The sequence below is a fragment of the Rhynchophorus ferrugineus genome, unplaced genomic scaffold (assembly GCF_030347505.1).
Source record: "Rhynchophorus ferrugineus isolate W39M unplaced genomic scaffold, kcgeb_rfMv2 rfM1, whole genome shotgun sequence".
Taxonomy (NCBI): Eukaryota; Metazoa; Arthropoda; class Insecta; order Coleoptera; family Curculionidae; genus Rhynchophorus; species Rhynchophorus ferrugineus.
The window spans coordinates 52,116,275-52,131,729 of NW_027472580.1; the positions used below are offsets into that span (position 1 = coordinate 52,116,275).

The window sequence follows — 15,455 nt, forward strand, 5'->3', positions numbered from 1 at the left end:
AAACTAAACAATGGTAACTAAAAAATGGAAGAGATTACCCTACTATAGTTACTGTTACTGTACTGTAGGTAACTGTAAAATTATTTATTTTATAATAATTTAATATCTGATAGCTACTGAGCACTATTATATTTAGCTTTATTATATAATAATATTCACTTGAAAGTCATTTTAAATTGATTTAATTTAAAAATATTATTTCACAAATACATAACAAAATGTTTTATTAAAAAGACAATATTCTCATCAAGATGAACCTATGAGAGTCTTATTGCAACTTTAGTTTATACAAGAACAAATATTATTTCATGAAAATATTTGAACAAATTGTTGTTATATCTACCAAATACTTTTCGATCGACTCTGAAATATGAATAATTAAATAATGTCACTATTTAATATTTTTCATTAAAACACTATCTAGGTTTTGACTTTAATAACATAAAATGAAAACAAAGGAAGATTTGTTTAATTTAATTTATAAATGTTACTGCTACAAAAATACACATGCCTACCATTTTAAAATAAAATATTTCAGCATATTTGCAGTCTAATATCCCATAAATGTAAGATTTTTATAAAAGACGGGTTTAAAAACGTCCATTAAGATTTAGAGATAGTAAATAACAAAAAACATATGAGCAATATGTATAGCAACATATATATATATATATATATATATATATATATATAGCAGATGTCAAAGAGTAGCGCATGTTTGTGTTATTGTACCTAATACATGTTGAGTACATGTATGACAGTTGAGTACAGGTATATTACAGTATCTTGTAAGCTTACATTTTATAATATGACAATTTTTGGTTTTACCTTTCCAATCGTAATATATCATTTTTGAAACTATAATTTTAAACACTCTATCTGAATATTATAATCTTAACATGGAAAATACGAAGCACTTCATAAGCTCCCCATGCTAACAGTATTATGTAAACTTAAATAGTGGCCTACTTAAATGAGAATTTCTTATTCAAATAAGCCCATAACGGTTAAATTCTCGTTGAAAATTCCAATTGGATACGCGCCAACAAAACAAAATATCCGAGATGATTAAAGAAGTCACAAGGCAGATGCGAATAAGTCGCTAATTACGTTCTCTAATGATGTCCGTACTATTTTATATTTCATTTCCCACTGAATTTATAGCGCCGGAGTTTAATTAGTCTTAAAGGCTGTTCCCAATAAACAGTGGAAATAATAAAATTCTTTACGGTCGCCTGAGTTCAGAGAACTTTTTCCATTTTTGGGAATAGATTTTTTAGGAGATTTATTATAGTTAAAAGAAGCAACACCTCCCTACCTTTGTTACATACTTTTGAAAACTCTGACGTGTTATAAATAAGTTTCCTTTATGTTTGGGTATATAACTGAAATTTTCTTTTGAAATATTCTTGTAATATAAAAACATGTTGAATATGTATAAAATTCCTAATACTCAAAGTTTAATATACGAAAATAGTAATATACTATAAGTAAAGAGGGATTTCGGGAATAACTAAGATATGGTATGTTTCAATATTAAACAAAGTTTCATTCCATCATAAGAAATTATATTCTTTTACAATGATTAGATGAACTAGTACAGTTAACCCACTTAAAAGATGACGTACTTTAAAGAAAAAGTCTATTATGTTTTTGTTAATAAAATCTTTATTTAGATTCGCTCTCAACAATTAACACTACGGTTAGTAATTAGGTCGGAATGTTTGGATAAAGATTGTACTACTGATTAAGTTAATTAAATGAAATTTTGTTTAATAAATTAAGTTTAAATATATTCCACAGGTTTTCTCCAACCACTATTTTTGACACATTGTCATTTCCAAGAAATTGCTCGAATGCCACCTGTCAAAAATGATATAAATTAATATGTCTAATGCAATGATTTCAATTAATTCAATGTATTTTAACCGGATGGTGTACAATCAACAATAGATAGATATAGTATGTTGCCCCGTATATTCTTAAATCTAAACAAGATCCTGGGTTTGATGATTTTCTCCTGGATCATTGAAAAAACTAATATGAAAAGCAATCATCATGTTGACATATGTACTTAATGCCTCTTTTGAGGATGAAGCATGTCCCGCGATCTTTTAAGGTGGCACAAATTACGTTAAAAAATCTGATAAATCGACAGAACAAGGCAGGGCTTACAGGTTGTTATCTCTTATCGCTGCTATCTACTATATAAAAACTAATCTCTTACAGTTATCACATATAATCACTTATAAAATTACTAGATTTTCAGTTTGGATTTCGAAATCACCACTCAACAATCGACCATGGAATAAACAGAGGTTATTGTTAAATATGTAGAGATAAATGAGTAAAATTGCTAATTATGTTGTAATAGTTAAATAGTGTAAAATTCTAACAGTAATATCCCAAAATACCGCTTTTATAATATGACCTTTTATAGCTTTATGGCGATATTTTTGGGTCTCTCTGGATATTGCCGGATAGTGTTTGATCACATTTTGTTACCGCTATCTGATCTCTGGCTTATTTGCAACATAGAAAATATCTTTTAATTGGCTATTGGTTATGAGAAGTTGATTTGTAGATACAGTATACTTTCAAAGCAGGTGTTACATATATGCCACCTTAAATATTCACTAAACTCACAATTCATAATTCAGGGTCGAGAAGTCTAGATAGAAAGACCCATATTAAAGATCGCATTGGTTCACTTAAATTGTAATTAGTGCAAATAAAGTAAGTAGTGCAAAGTAAAGTGTTAATTAATTTGCAAGAAAGTTTAGTTCAAATCGTCAGCTGTGAGCAACCAGGAGGCAGAGTGAATCAATAACAATAAACAAATAAAAAGTCTCCAACGGCAGTTCACTCGGGAGCAAGAAGTTCTCCAACGACGACGAGAGATCTTGTCTTTTATTAACAGTTATTGTAAAGGCGTTTGAAGAATCTGATACTGCTCTACGATATTCCTAGTCATATAACAAGCATTAGTTCGGGTATGAAATTTGGGACTAATCCACAAGATGGTCAGATTGTAACCACAGAATTATTTATAAATTTTTGTGGACCCATATATTTGTAACAGAAAATATAGTGCTTCGCATGAACTGGCATTTTCAAAATATATACTTATTTCGGCTAGAATTCTGCATTATAGGATCTTGGAACCATGCTTTTTCTTCATAATTCTGTTTCTTTTCCGGTTGTTATATCAACAGTATGAAGTAGATGCATCTATTGAATAACTCGAAGGAATTCAGAATATTTAAGCGACTGAACTCTTAGCTTTGGTAGTCTAATTTCAATTTAAATTTAATTAAGGGAATATATACTGAAGTATTGATGCCGCACTCGTCTTGCTTGTGTTTTGATGCAAGTACAACAAACCTATAGTAATGAATGAATTTGTAAATTAAGGTTGTACTATCTATATACACCATACCACATCGGACAAAGAGTCATGACAAAACAACATTAATAAACAACAAAATCGATAAAATACATTTAAATTTTCACGATGGTCTTAACCATTAAATATTTGGGGTGACGCCTTCTTCTCATTTCTCTTACAGAGTAACGGATCTCTATATAAACGATTTATTATACTTAAAATAACCAAACTTTAATGCCCCTCCGCCAGTGTAAAATATCTTCGGAGAAGTTTGACATGTCGTAAAATAAATTTTTCCTCGCGCTTAGAACCAATATTGACTTTTTCTTTTAAAGATTCCTGTCATCTAATTTTATCCGATTTAAAAGTTTCCGAAAATGTGCAAACGCTGCTTCGATACGATAGGAATACGATATATATGTCGTACTCTATTATATACTAGGTTGTTCAATAATCTCGTAAAGCATCGTCAACACAGGAACTGAAAACTGGGCGCCAATTTAGTATTTCGTGTTTCGTAAAGACATAACTAAAGTTTCATAGTAAAACTTAATTGAAAAAAAAATTTAAATTAAAAAAAAATAAAAAATATTACTACATAATTGATGTACTGTTTGTTATAAGGTAATTCAGCGAAAACAGTACATTTTTCACAGCACGACATTTGTTATTTGCAGATAATTTAATTTTTTTTTAATAATTCATAAACATTTATAAAAAATGGCCTCGGTTAGCCTAAAAATCATCAAATATGTGGATATGGGATATCAAACCAAACGAAACTATCCTATGATATGATAATATGATCATATCTCCGATCCTCGTATTTTCTAATATAATCAAACAAAATAATGGCCAAATTATTTTACAAGGTGAAAAGGTCATATATTACCAAATTCATTAAAACATATAGAGAACCCGATAAATGAGTTTTGTTTTCTACTATATTTCAGATGGTTTTCTTCGAGTCCATTATAGTCCATCTATTGTCCATTTTTTGGACTTTGCTGTATCTTCTTTCCAAAATATCGATTTCGTCACAGAAGTTTGTGAGGCATTGATAACTTTAATTCGACATACATTTCCAAACCATTGTAACCTGCACCTCTGATTTTGTTAAGATAAACTAATTTAAAAAAAATAACAACAAAAAAACTGAACCGACTTCGAAAGAATAAATAAGGAACTCACTAAAAAATAAAAAAGAATCAAACTTTTTTGTGTTAAAAATTTAAAGTTTAAAGTTTTAAATAATTTTTTTTTACTTTTTAATGAGTTCCTTATTTATTTCTTCGAAATCGGTTCAATTATTTTGTTAAAAATATTTTATTTTTCTTTTTCTAGTGTTAGATATTTACTCTATAAATTAGGCAGTTATTTTATTAAGTATTACAATGGATAGGCCAAATAAAGGTGCAGCCCGTATGAGAAGAAAGAAGGATAAAGAAACAATGATAGAAAATAAGGAACGCTTCAGGCTCTGGGGTGCTTCCCTATCTGACAAATATTGATGGTGATTTGACAAATGTTCTATTATACACAAACATCTGATTATTTTAGATAAATAATATGTGAAAACGTTGTACATGCTCTTGAAATTTAAGGTTTTCCCTGGATTTCTCCCCCTTCTTCCACCAGATCCTAACATGGTTCCAATGGGACCACCTAAAAAGTGCACTCTTTCGAATAATTTTGAATATTGGTCCATAATTGACGGAGAAATCGGCGAACATACATTAAAAAAATATATACATAGAGCAAAACATAGAACCTCCTCCTTTTTTGAAGTCGGTTAACAAGAGTGGTTCAGTTGTAAAATCATCTAACGCTACTTTTCAGCGGAAAAATATTCAACAGCAGTGATTATTCAATGTTGATAAGATGAAGAATAATATGTAATTCGACTTGGTTGGCGCAGTGGTAAAGGCGACTGGACAATCCTCCTGCTATTGCGATAGACTCGGGTTCAAATCCAGCTGGGGCATAATCATAAATTTATGTTAGTGATTGTTTAACCTTTGCATTTGTCCTTGGGCTAGAGTGCAAAATCAGACAAGCAAAATGATACCAGTCACATCCGTAACCAAGCTGGGTAAGACCGGATGTCTTCTAAGATGATCCCCAAGTTGATCACTCACCAGTCGGTAGGTTTAATGCCGAGGACTGTAGTTTGGAGCCCACGTTAAACTGTAGATCCAGTCCAGATAAACCTGAGTTGCTAAAATGTAGACTATAAAATATGCAATGTATTTGAGATTTACTTTCGACATTGTAAGATTTGCTAATACTGATACTAAACTATTTTAACGGAACTGCATTTGAGACAGGTAACGGTATCTTGACGGCCATATTTAACAGAATGGCATTCGGAGGAACAAATTAATAATGGAGGAAACTCTTAAACTAAAGGGAAAAATAATTTGGCTATCGGATAGACACTGGCTTATTTTCGAAAGTTGAAATAGTCTAAGTCGTGATAGCATTCCGCAAATATCGATGTTAATATTTTTATTGGTCCTGTAATTTAGAAACAATATAATGCAACAAGTTTAGATTGTCTTTCATTAAATTTAAAATGTTGTGGCACATAATAATAACAATAACAGGTAATAAACGATAATTCAGAAAATATTTTGGGGGTTTATTCGGTGTATAATGGTAAGTCAATGATGGTATGTTTGAACTGAACGATGGTTAGTGACTAAATGAATCAATGTACCCTTCAATGATATCCGAGATCAACGTATCGCTATTGCCAGATACTCGTTATCGTTTGTGGTCGTTGTTGTTGACACCCCGCATGTGTTCAACATTCGGACATAATATTGTTAAATAATTTGTATGCCGTTATTGTACTGTAGCTGTAAAATTCAACATGCCTCAAGGTCGTTAAAATACTACTACCATTATAGAGAAAAAAGAATAAGACACAAATAAATTAGGCGATATATGCATACACAATATTTTTTTAAAATATTGGTATCGAGTTGAAGAGGTTATTAGTTTCATTAACCTAATTTATTAAGTTACTGAATTAGATTTATTAAGTTACTGATATTAGTTATTATTCATAAAAACAACGTGGGGAAAAAGTCCCGCTACAATTGCCGCAATTTCCGTTGAGTAGCAATAATGGAAAGATTATTTTTAATAAATGTTGTCACTATTTCTGCTCGTTCTTGTGGCGTTTACATAATAAAATTTAGACGTCTACACAAATAATGGTTAAAACGAAACTGAGCTAAACGTCGTATTAGTGTCAAATCAATATAGTAGCGGGACTTTTGCCCCACCTTATATACCTGTGTCAAATAAACAGAGAGTTAACTAATGACACTAATATCAATAACATGAAATTACAAAATACTATAATTGATTAAATAAATATTTATAAATATGTTTCTGATTAAATAAATTATAAACTATATAAACATAGAAAATCAAAATTCGCTTAAATTTCCTCAGGCCTTTTAGATCAAAAAGAAGTAAAACTTAACCCATTCCAACGGTTGATTGCCATTATAAAATTTAAAGCATCTGTTTTAATCCAACTGGCAATTAAGTCTTGCCAGCTATCCGATGTAAGAATTTTATGCTCGAAAACAAAATAATTAAAATGGATTACAACGCACCTTCGAAACACTAACCATAAATATAATGATCAAATTTATTTAATTTGGTCAATTAATTAGTTTTATAATGATAATTAAACAGTACAATATCTGAATAATACTATTTTATTGCATATACACAAAAATAGTTTATTGATCATCCTCTTTTTATATAATTGTAAAATAGCCTTCTGTTTAGTAAAGGCACCAATTAAGTAACTTTTTAATATGGTGAATTAAAGCCTCATTTTAGAGCAACTTTTTGTCTTTAGTCGAGGTATATAGTACTGAAAATTCAAACAAAATTAAATAATCATGAGGCAGAGCTATAAAAAAATTGAGTCTCGATTTTTTGTCATAAAACTCCTCAAAAATTATTTGAATACCCTGTAGCTTAAATATAAAATATAAATTGGAGAAAAACTAATTTCAGTTTTTTTATATAGAATATCTTTAAAGTTGTTCATCTTGTTCAGTTCCTCAATATCGTGTTCAAAAGCTCTGTAAAAAATTATAGAGTTTCTAAAGGTCTCTTCAGAGGTTCTACAGTGACGAAATTAAGGGTTTATCAGAAACGCTCCAAAAGTTCACCAATCAAATCGGCACACAATATCATTTATTAATGTTTGAAATGTATAGAAATAAATTTGCTCTAAAAGTATAAAATACATCAAAATTCGCCAGCATCATAAAACTTCTTCTAAAGTTCTAATTTGTCTTAATACGACTGAGTCCATATATTTCACCCTAAGGTGCTCATTTAATAGCGATTGTGTAAAGATTCTTATTAAAAAAATTATTTAATTATCCTTTTATTACCCATAACTATCACATTTATACAATCTGTAATTTCTTCTTTTGGTTTTTATATAAAGGCTGTATGTTGCTAAAGCCGTCTTTTCAAATTATTTTTCTTAATTACCTTCTTAAATTTCAGGAGTTTATCAGTAGTAACGTAACATACTTTCATATTAACGTGGTAAAAAAAAACTTCTCCCAAAAGCGCTTTATTTGGCATAGATCTGACATATTTAACAAAGTATACATTACTATTATTTAGATTTTAATCAAATAAAATCTAACAAATAAAGCTTGAATAAATTAAAAACTCCTACACCAAGGGCCCTGGTCTAATATCACCAGATACATAAATCAACTCGAAGGAAAATGTCACGAGCCCAAATGAAAAAGAAAACCCATTCTATTATCCGTTATAAACTGGCTGTAATCTGTCAGAATGTTCATTTAGTATATCGAAACGGTCGAGCCCTTTAAGGCGTGCAATATTATTTCGCTAGATATTTGACAGTGCAATAGTTAGCATTGAAATATTTAACAATCCTCATTGGTGATGTTTAAAAGCTTATTAGTTTAGGCTTTATTAATTAATTTTGTAACTGGTTTCTAACCTCTAATTAGTATCATTAATGTTTTGAGTAATTCTGTAGCCATTGGACAAAAAAAGTCGATCGGTACCAACCCAACAGAAATTCGAGTTCAAAACGAATTTTACATTTTTAAAAACTCTATTTAACAGTGTATTCGACACCATCTATAACATTGCATAGCTGTTTTATTGGAAAGACTATATGTAGTATGTATAAAAATTTTGGACTGTATTGACTACACCAATAATTTCCTGGTAGGATAGTACTCCTATAATTTTCAGTAGATATCTTGTATTATGTGTTTCTAATTGTAACACATGAGCTGAAAAGTATCGGGCCTGATACATACATGGCGCTAGCTTTATTGCATTCACCGCTTTTTCAATAAGTACTAACCTTCCAAAGAAAGTTATTGTGGACAGAAACTCGTGGCAGGCCTATTTTGAGGCAAAAGATAAATCGTTCTATAAAAGTGGTATTGTAATGTTAGAGTGGCGATGGAATGTGTGTGTGACTCTTGATGAAGATTACGTTGAGAAATAAAGCCAATTTTGAACAAAAAAATTGCGTTTCCTTTGTTACGTTGACTTTTTAGCCCATGTGTTATGGGTTCGAATTTCTATGGGTGAAAATAGGTGAAATTGTATAATTTCCAAAAAACTGTTAAATTCGATGGATTTGACATTTTGGGGAATAAAATAACAGTTTTTCGTTTAGTGTTGTTGAGTTATTCAGTGTATATGATCATGGATCACTCAACATTTTCGAAATTTGTTACTTTAGATGATTGGTTTTCATTAAAAACTTTGAGAAACTTAGGACGAAACTGCTTCGTTACGTTGGTCCATCGCAATTGGTAACTTTGGCTTCAAAGATTTAGTAATGTCGATTTTGATGTTAACGACAAGGAACGGCCTGGAAGACCAACAACTTACACCTCAATAGTTGATGAATCAATTGTGTCTAGACCTTTACCTATGGTCCAAAAAGGAGTTGATGGAAAATATCATCCAATTCAATTTCGCGATTTCATTACTTGGCATACAAAAAAGTTTTTCCTGGTGTATTTGAACTGGCATGAAAATTGGATTTACTACGACAGTAGCAAGCATAAAATGGCATGATTTTGTCCAAGAGAGTCCAGGAGAGACAGAGTTTTAGAGATAGTAAAACCTAATGAAACTACTGGAGGCAATGTCAACGAACGTCGATTGAACAAAACAATATCGTTCTTTTAACACAGCATTGTCATATTCCCAGATAGATGGAAAATATATTTATTAATATACATTGTACAAATTATTCTCAATAAATACTTTTTTAAAGTAAAAAGGTAATCAGATTACATGCAAGTACCTAAAAATGTTAAGCAATTGAAAATATAGCACTGTGCTATATAAGCAATAAAGATTGCGAAAATATTTATGTTATAGTAAAAGAAAAGATATATCGATTTAAAATATATCAAATTTAACAATTCTAAATATATATTGAAAATATTTTAGCATCCGTAAGTCATTTTTAATCTGTTACCCCTATAATTGATAAAGCCATTAGTGCTGAAAGAAAAAAAAAGAAATGTATTATGAAAATTAATGGCTCATTTACAATGAAAAATAGGACCCCTGCAAAGAAAACTAATTTCAGACAGATATATATCTCATTATTAATTCACGCCAGAGGTGTCGGTATATGGTAAGAAAGTTGCTTTGAGGTTAACGTTGGTCGAAAGATTGATTGCCGAGTAAATTCGCTATTCGAAGAATTTTCTCCAGTCAATAGCGCACCCGTGCTAGTACCTATCCATCTTGTCGAGCATTTCGTTCATCTTCGACCGCCCACTTTTACAAACAACGCTGTTTTGTAATCGAAATTCGAAACAAACTCCTAGAGTGAACATTGTTTATGGAAAGCGGGTGGAATGCAAAGGGATACTGCGTTCAAGCCATGTTGAAACAACTTATTTGAACGCTTATATGTAGATGATCAAAATAAATGAAAATTGATTAGAAGACCCTGGTGTCATCAAGCTTACATAATTTAATTATATAAATAAATAAAAAAATAAATAATAACAAAATATGTACTAAACAAAATGGTCATCGATTATTTTCTTAAATGGTTTAAAATTTTGGAGAATTTGTGTGATTAAAAAATGTATAGAAATTATGAAATTTGTAGGGTCTAATAAATATGCTTTTTTCATTTACTTTAAAACTATTCTATTTGTGTCGTCTGCACAACTTTTAATTGCAATAAAATATTTTAGACTGTCGTTGTCCCTTCGTCTGCTAGTTTGTCTTTGATAATCTTCATTGGTTAGTATCATGACTTTGTAAATCTAAATTCCAATATTCTATAGTTGAGCTAATGTAAACCGCCTTTACTACACCATGCCCAGCATGCTTTTACTCGAAACCCAGTATACTTGGTTAATTTGCAACAACTTTACTACGCCTTTGATGGCATTACATCTTAAACTGCGATGCTTATCTCAGGAAATCACAGACTAAAGGTGTTTCATAGATGAGTCATAATTCGAATTGCTTATATGGAGACTTTGAGCACCTTAAATCTATCTTTGGTGACTCTACAGATTGAACTGTGATACTTTTGCGCAAACTTTACCCAAATATACCATAAAAAAATTTCAAGTAACTGAATTGATGTTATAGAGTGCACAAATAGGCTTTAAGTGTTATTTGTAAAGTTAAGAGAATTGGAGCAATAAGTAATCCAAGCATTATTTATCGTTAGCTATAATAACTTGCTATTTCAAGTTCATTGGGCACCATACTGAAATACATAAAAACAACTGATCCGAACTAAAGCAATTTTTATTCGCACGAAGTAAGTCATCGAATGAAATGAAACGATTCAAGTAGGTCTTTTTATTTAAACATTACCATGTAGATTTTGTAAGCTCTAACCGATCCGAATATGATACATACCTTTGATCGTATGATAAGCTATGACTATTCATACCATTATATTTATACTGTTAACATAATTCAAACATATTTTGCTTACAAAAATATACTAAAAATATTCTATACTTGAAATTTCGCTTTAATCTCTTCGATCGACTCAAAACGATGATTTTAAATAGTTTTCTCAGTGTGTGTACTTCATAAAATAGCCAGAAGAAAGATGGAGCTAAATCAGGTGAAAAAATCATTGCAAGTTGACACGAGCTGAATTGTTAATGCAAAGGTCAAAGCTTTAAGAAAAGACGCATTGCCTTGGTCATAAGATCAAAAGTCGTAGACGGATAATTTTAATCTCGTCAGATGAAGAGCTTCATATAGATAATGCTAATAATTCTTATTTCTTGTTAACAGTTTGTCCGGACGAAACAATTCAAAATGTAACACCAATTTTACATCTTACAATTATTTATTAAAATGTTAAAATTATTTAATTTATATGCGTTAAATATAAGGCCATATATTTCTTGTAATATTGTATAATATGGTAGGTTTTTTATAGAATTGCTTTCTTATTTCACCACTCACTTTGTTCCCTAACAACGCTTTTATTGTTTTTTTCCCAGAGGTTTTATGCCTTTAATGAACAGAGCAATTCCCGTAACTCGGCAATAGCACTTTTCTATATGAAAAAAATCATTTGTCAGCTGGAAACACTCCCATTTTCACTTATTTAACCACGTAGAAACCCATTAGAAACAGCTATTATGTGGAATGATGAACGAAATGGAAAATGGAGTTTCTCACTCAATAGTTGTCGTTTAAAAGGTACACATTTTCATTAGCTCGGCAGATACACAACATTTGCGTTATACCAGATATGACGTAATTATATAGTAATTGCATTCCGATATGGTATTAATTGTTTTAATGGATAAAAAAATGGGAACTAAAAACTGAAATTAGAAAATAGCTAACAAGACATGTAAATTTTTGTTAACGTGGCCCAGCCATTGCCAGAATATATTTAACCTGTGACGAAAGTTATATGACAGAAAAAGTACCTTAATTAATTTTAGATAATGTGGCCATACTCGAGCTATTGTGTGATTCCACTGAAAATATGTTGCTTTAAGTTTTTAAAATATTATTTCACCGCTCATTAATAGTGACTGTGGAGTTCTTAACGAATTCGTTCGAATTCGAACTCTTGCTCGAAATTATATATGACATGGGCGCCATGGTCATTTTATGATAAGCTTATCCACAAACAATGAGTATGTATTGTACACCATTAGTATTGTTCTATCATAGTACCTTAAAATATTCTAGCGCAAAATATATATATTAATGTACCTTATTCTATTGTAAAATTGTATTGGTAAATTGAATGATGTTTTGGTGAATTAAAATAATAGGACGCAATAACTGTTTGGCAAAATGTTGTGGGATAAACAACAATATAGAGAATTGGACATAATAGAAGAATTGGAAAATGCATGATCACTAAAATATTTATCTGAAAAATATAGTATATAAGTAACCATCGTGGACACATTGTAATTTGAACGATATCAAATTTCCAGACAGCATGTGTGTAATGCTCTAAAGTTTCCTGCACATCTGAACCTCTGAATTATCTGGTATCATGACGTCTTTGTTCTTCCGACTAATATTTTTATTCACAATTTGCTGTAATACACGTTATCGCAAATTTCTACAGACTGTGACACACACATATTAGTGCATCTTTTTATGAATCGTACGACAATTCTGATTTTATAGTTTCTAATATTGTTTGGTAACTGTTTATTTTAACAACAATAGAAAGGCAAATTAAAACATGGTTAGGTGGTGGGGTTTCAATCAAATATTATTATGAATAATGTCAAACTTCAAAAATCAACAAACACATAATTATATATTTATAGGCAAATGATTGAATTCGTAAGTTAATAAAAATAGAAACACATATATAATACATGGTACTGAGTATCTGCTCAAGCCATAATAAAAATTGATATTACATGTTCTTTTTTACTGATAATCGCGGTAGACGGTAGACAGTATTGTTGACAGTATTGACGACAAAACTTTATTGGAGGTAGCGGCCGGATGGCTCTAGTAGACCACCATAAAATTTAATATAAATTTAACTTAACATAACTTAAAATTAACTGACCACATTAAAGTTTTCAAGTCACTTACCTTCTGGATCTTCATCAGCAAGCATTTGTTCTAGTTCTTTTTCGTCATAGCTATGCCCAAGGGTTGTTAAAATAGTTCTCACTTTTTCCCTGTCAATTGTGCCATTCTTTGTCGAATCGAACATTGAGAAGGCTCGTTTCAAAACTGAAAAAAAGTTAGGCTTATTAAATTATTTAGTGTAAAATCTAATTAATTCTTAATTATTTTAACTTAATGGCCGATAATTCTTTGCGCCAATATCGCAGCATATACGGCCTTCATAGCTTAGTGAAGGAGATTCTTATATTTTACATTGCGAATCCATTGCATTTCACCAACGACAGTTCTGCTTTGCTATATCTGGTAACTTAGCAATACCACGTCTAAGGAACAATGTTTGTCTGACAGCTATCCAAGTTACCATTCGTTATCTAGCCATGCTGCTTCAATCAAACGGTGGTAATCAGAAAGCGCCATATCTGGTGGGTTCGCCGAGTGCGCTCGAACTTGCGCATTCAAACTATTATAGGCTATCGTTCACAACTCTTACAACATATGACCGACCGTTGTAGTGCAAGAGGATATCTTTGGTGCTCTGTTTTGTAACAGTACGTCTTGTTATATTGCTGTGTAGGTATTGAAAAACAGGTTTTATCATAAATATGCAGTGCATTTATCAAGTACTATATCATCAATATATTTAACCCTATTCCACTAAAAACAATTAAAAGTCAAATAATTATAAACAATAGTTTATTTATAATCTAATGTGGTCTCTAATATTATGATATGAATAACTGAAACATTTTACACTTTAAACTGATTTAATTAAATAAACTAAATTTCAATTTTTTTTGCAATTGTTTAAAATTACTTGTAAGCAATTTTCTTAAGTTATTGAGTAATTCTTAATTTATTTATGTACAAAAAGAAACATATTTTTACTGCGTTTTTATTATTGAAATGGCCGAAGATTGGATGACTTTATACGGTAATAAAAATGTTTGCTACTGAATCGATTTGTTGACTTTAGCGATACTTAATTTTCTGGTTATAAAATATGAATATATTTAGGAAATAATTATTTAAAATTAAATACTTTGCCTAAAAGTTCCAGGGGTACTATACCTACACAAGTTTTGATGTATTTTGAGATAGAAATACTATTTTTCTTAGGTTATAATAATTCGAATAATCGATTATTAAAATATTTTATATCGATTTTGCCCGACATTGTACTTCCAATCCAGTCTAGAATATAAACGAATGCTTATATTCCAACCACCTCACTTCCAATCACATTTTAAAAGGGAGACACGGATAAACAGTGGCGTTTACTACTATTTATTACTATTTATTTATTTGTGTATTACCGAAATAGATTTAAAGTTCAATATTTTATTTTTTTGTAAATTATTTAAACATGTAATAAATTAATTTTGGTTTAAATAGATTTATTAAGAGATTAAAGATAATTTTCTTTGCGTTAAAATTCTTCTATTATTTTGTAGCAAAATTATGGTAATTTCTAAAAAGAAAATTGCTTATTAATATTAATTAATATTATTATACTGTCTGATATTAAATGTGCAAAAAATTCCATTACAAACACTGAAAATTAGCTATTTTATGTTTGATTTCAATTTAGAAAATTATAAGTGATATTTAATTGATTAAAATTTAAATGATTATTACCGTTACTACTACAACTGTTGTAATCAATATAATAATTATATATCGTTACATTCTTGTTTCTTAAAATATTTACTACATGTTCTTTTTTGTTATCAAATTGAAATGTTAATAAAATCAGAATTAACTAGAATAAGTAATTTAATATGCGCATGCTCACTAAGATAATGCCGATCCACTTAAGTTGATTTTTCGTTTCGTCTGGAATTATGCATAACTACGTATTTACTCTAATATCTAAATATTGTAATGATACTATATT

The 15,455-nt window shown here is 30.1% G+C and overlaps 2 protein-coding genes across 5 annotated transcripts in view; one reads left to right on the forward strand and one right to left on the reverse strand.

Moving 5' to 3' along the window:
• The window catches only part of LOC143189115 (neo-calmodulin), a 278,660-nt gene that overhangs the window by 168,333 nt on the left and 94,872 nt on the right, over positions 1–15,455 (forward strand). The window lies entirely within an intron of this gene.
• LOC143189124 (troponin C) overlaps positions 1–15,455 on the reverse strand; it is a 46,439-nt gene that overhangs the window by 11,088 nt on the left and 19,896 nt on the right. The window contains exon 3 of the mRNA XM_076393811.1: positions 13,523–13,666. Coding sequence (XP_076249926.1) covers positions 13,523–13,666 — 144 coding nt within the window. The remainder of the gene's footprint in view (positions 1–13,522; positions 13,667–15,455) is intronic.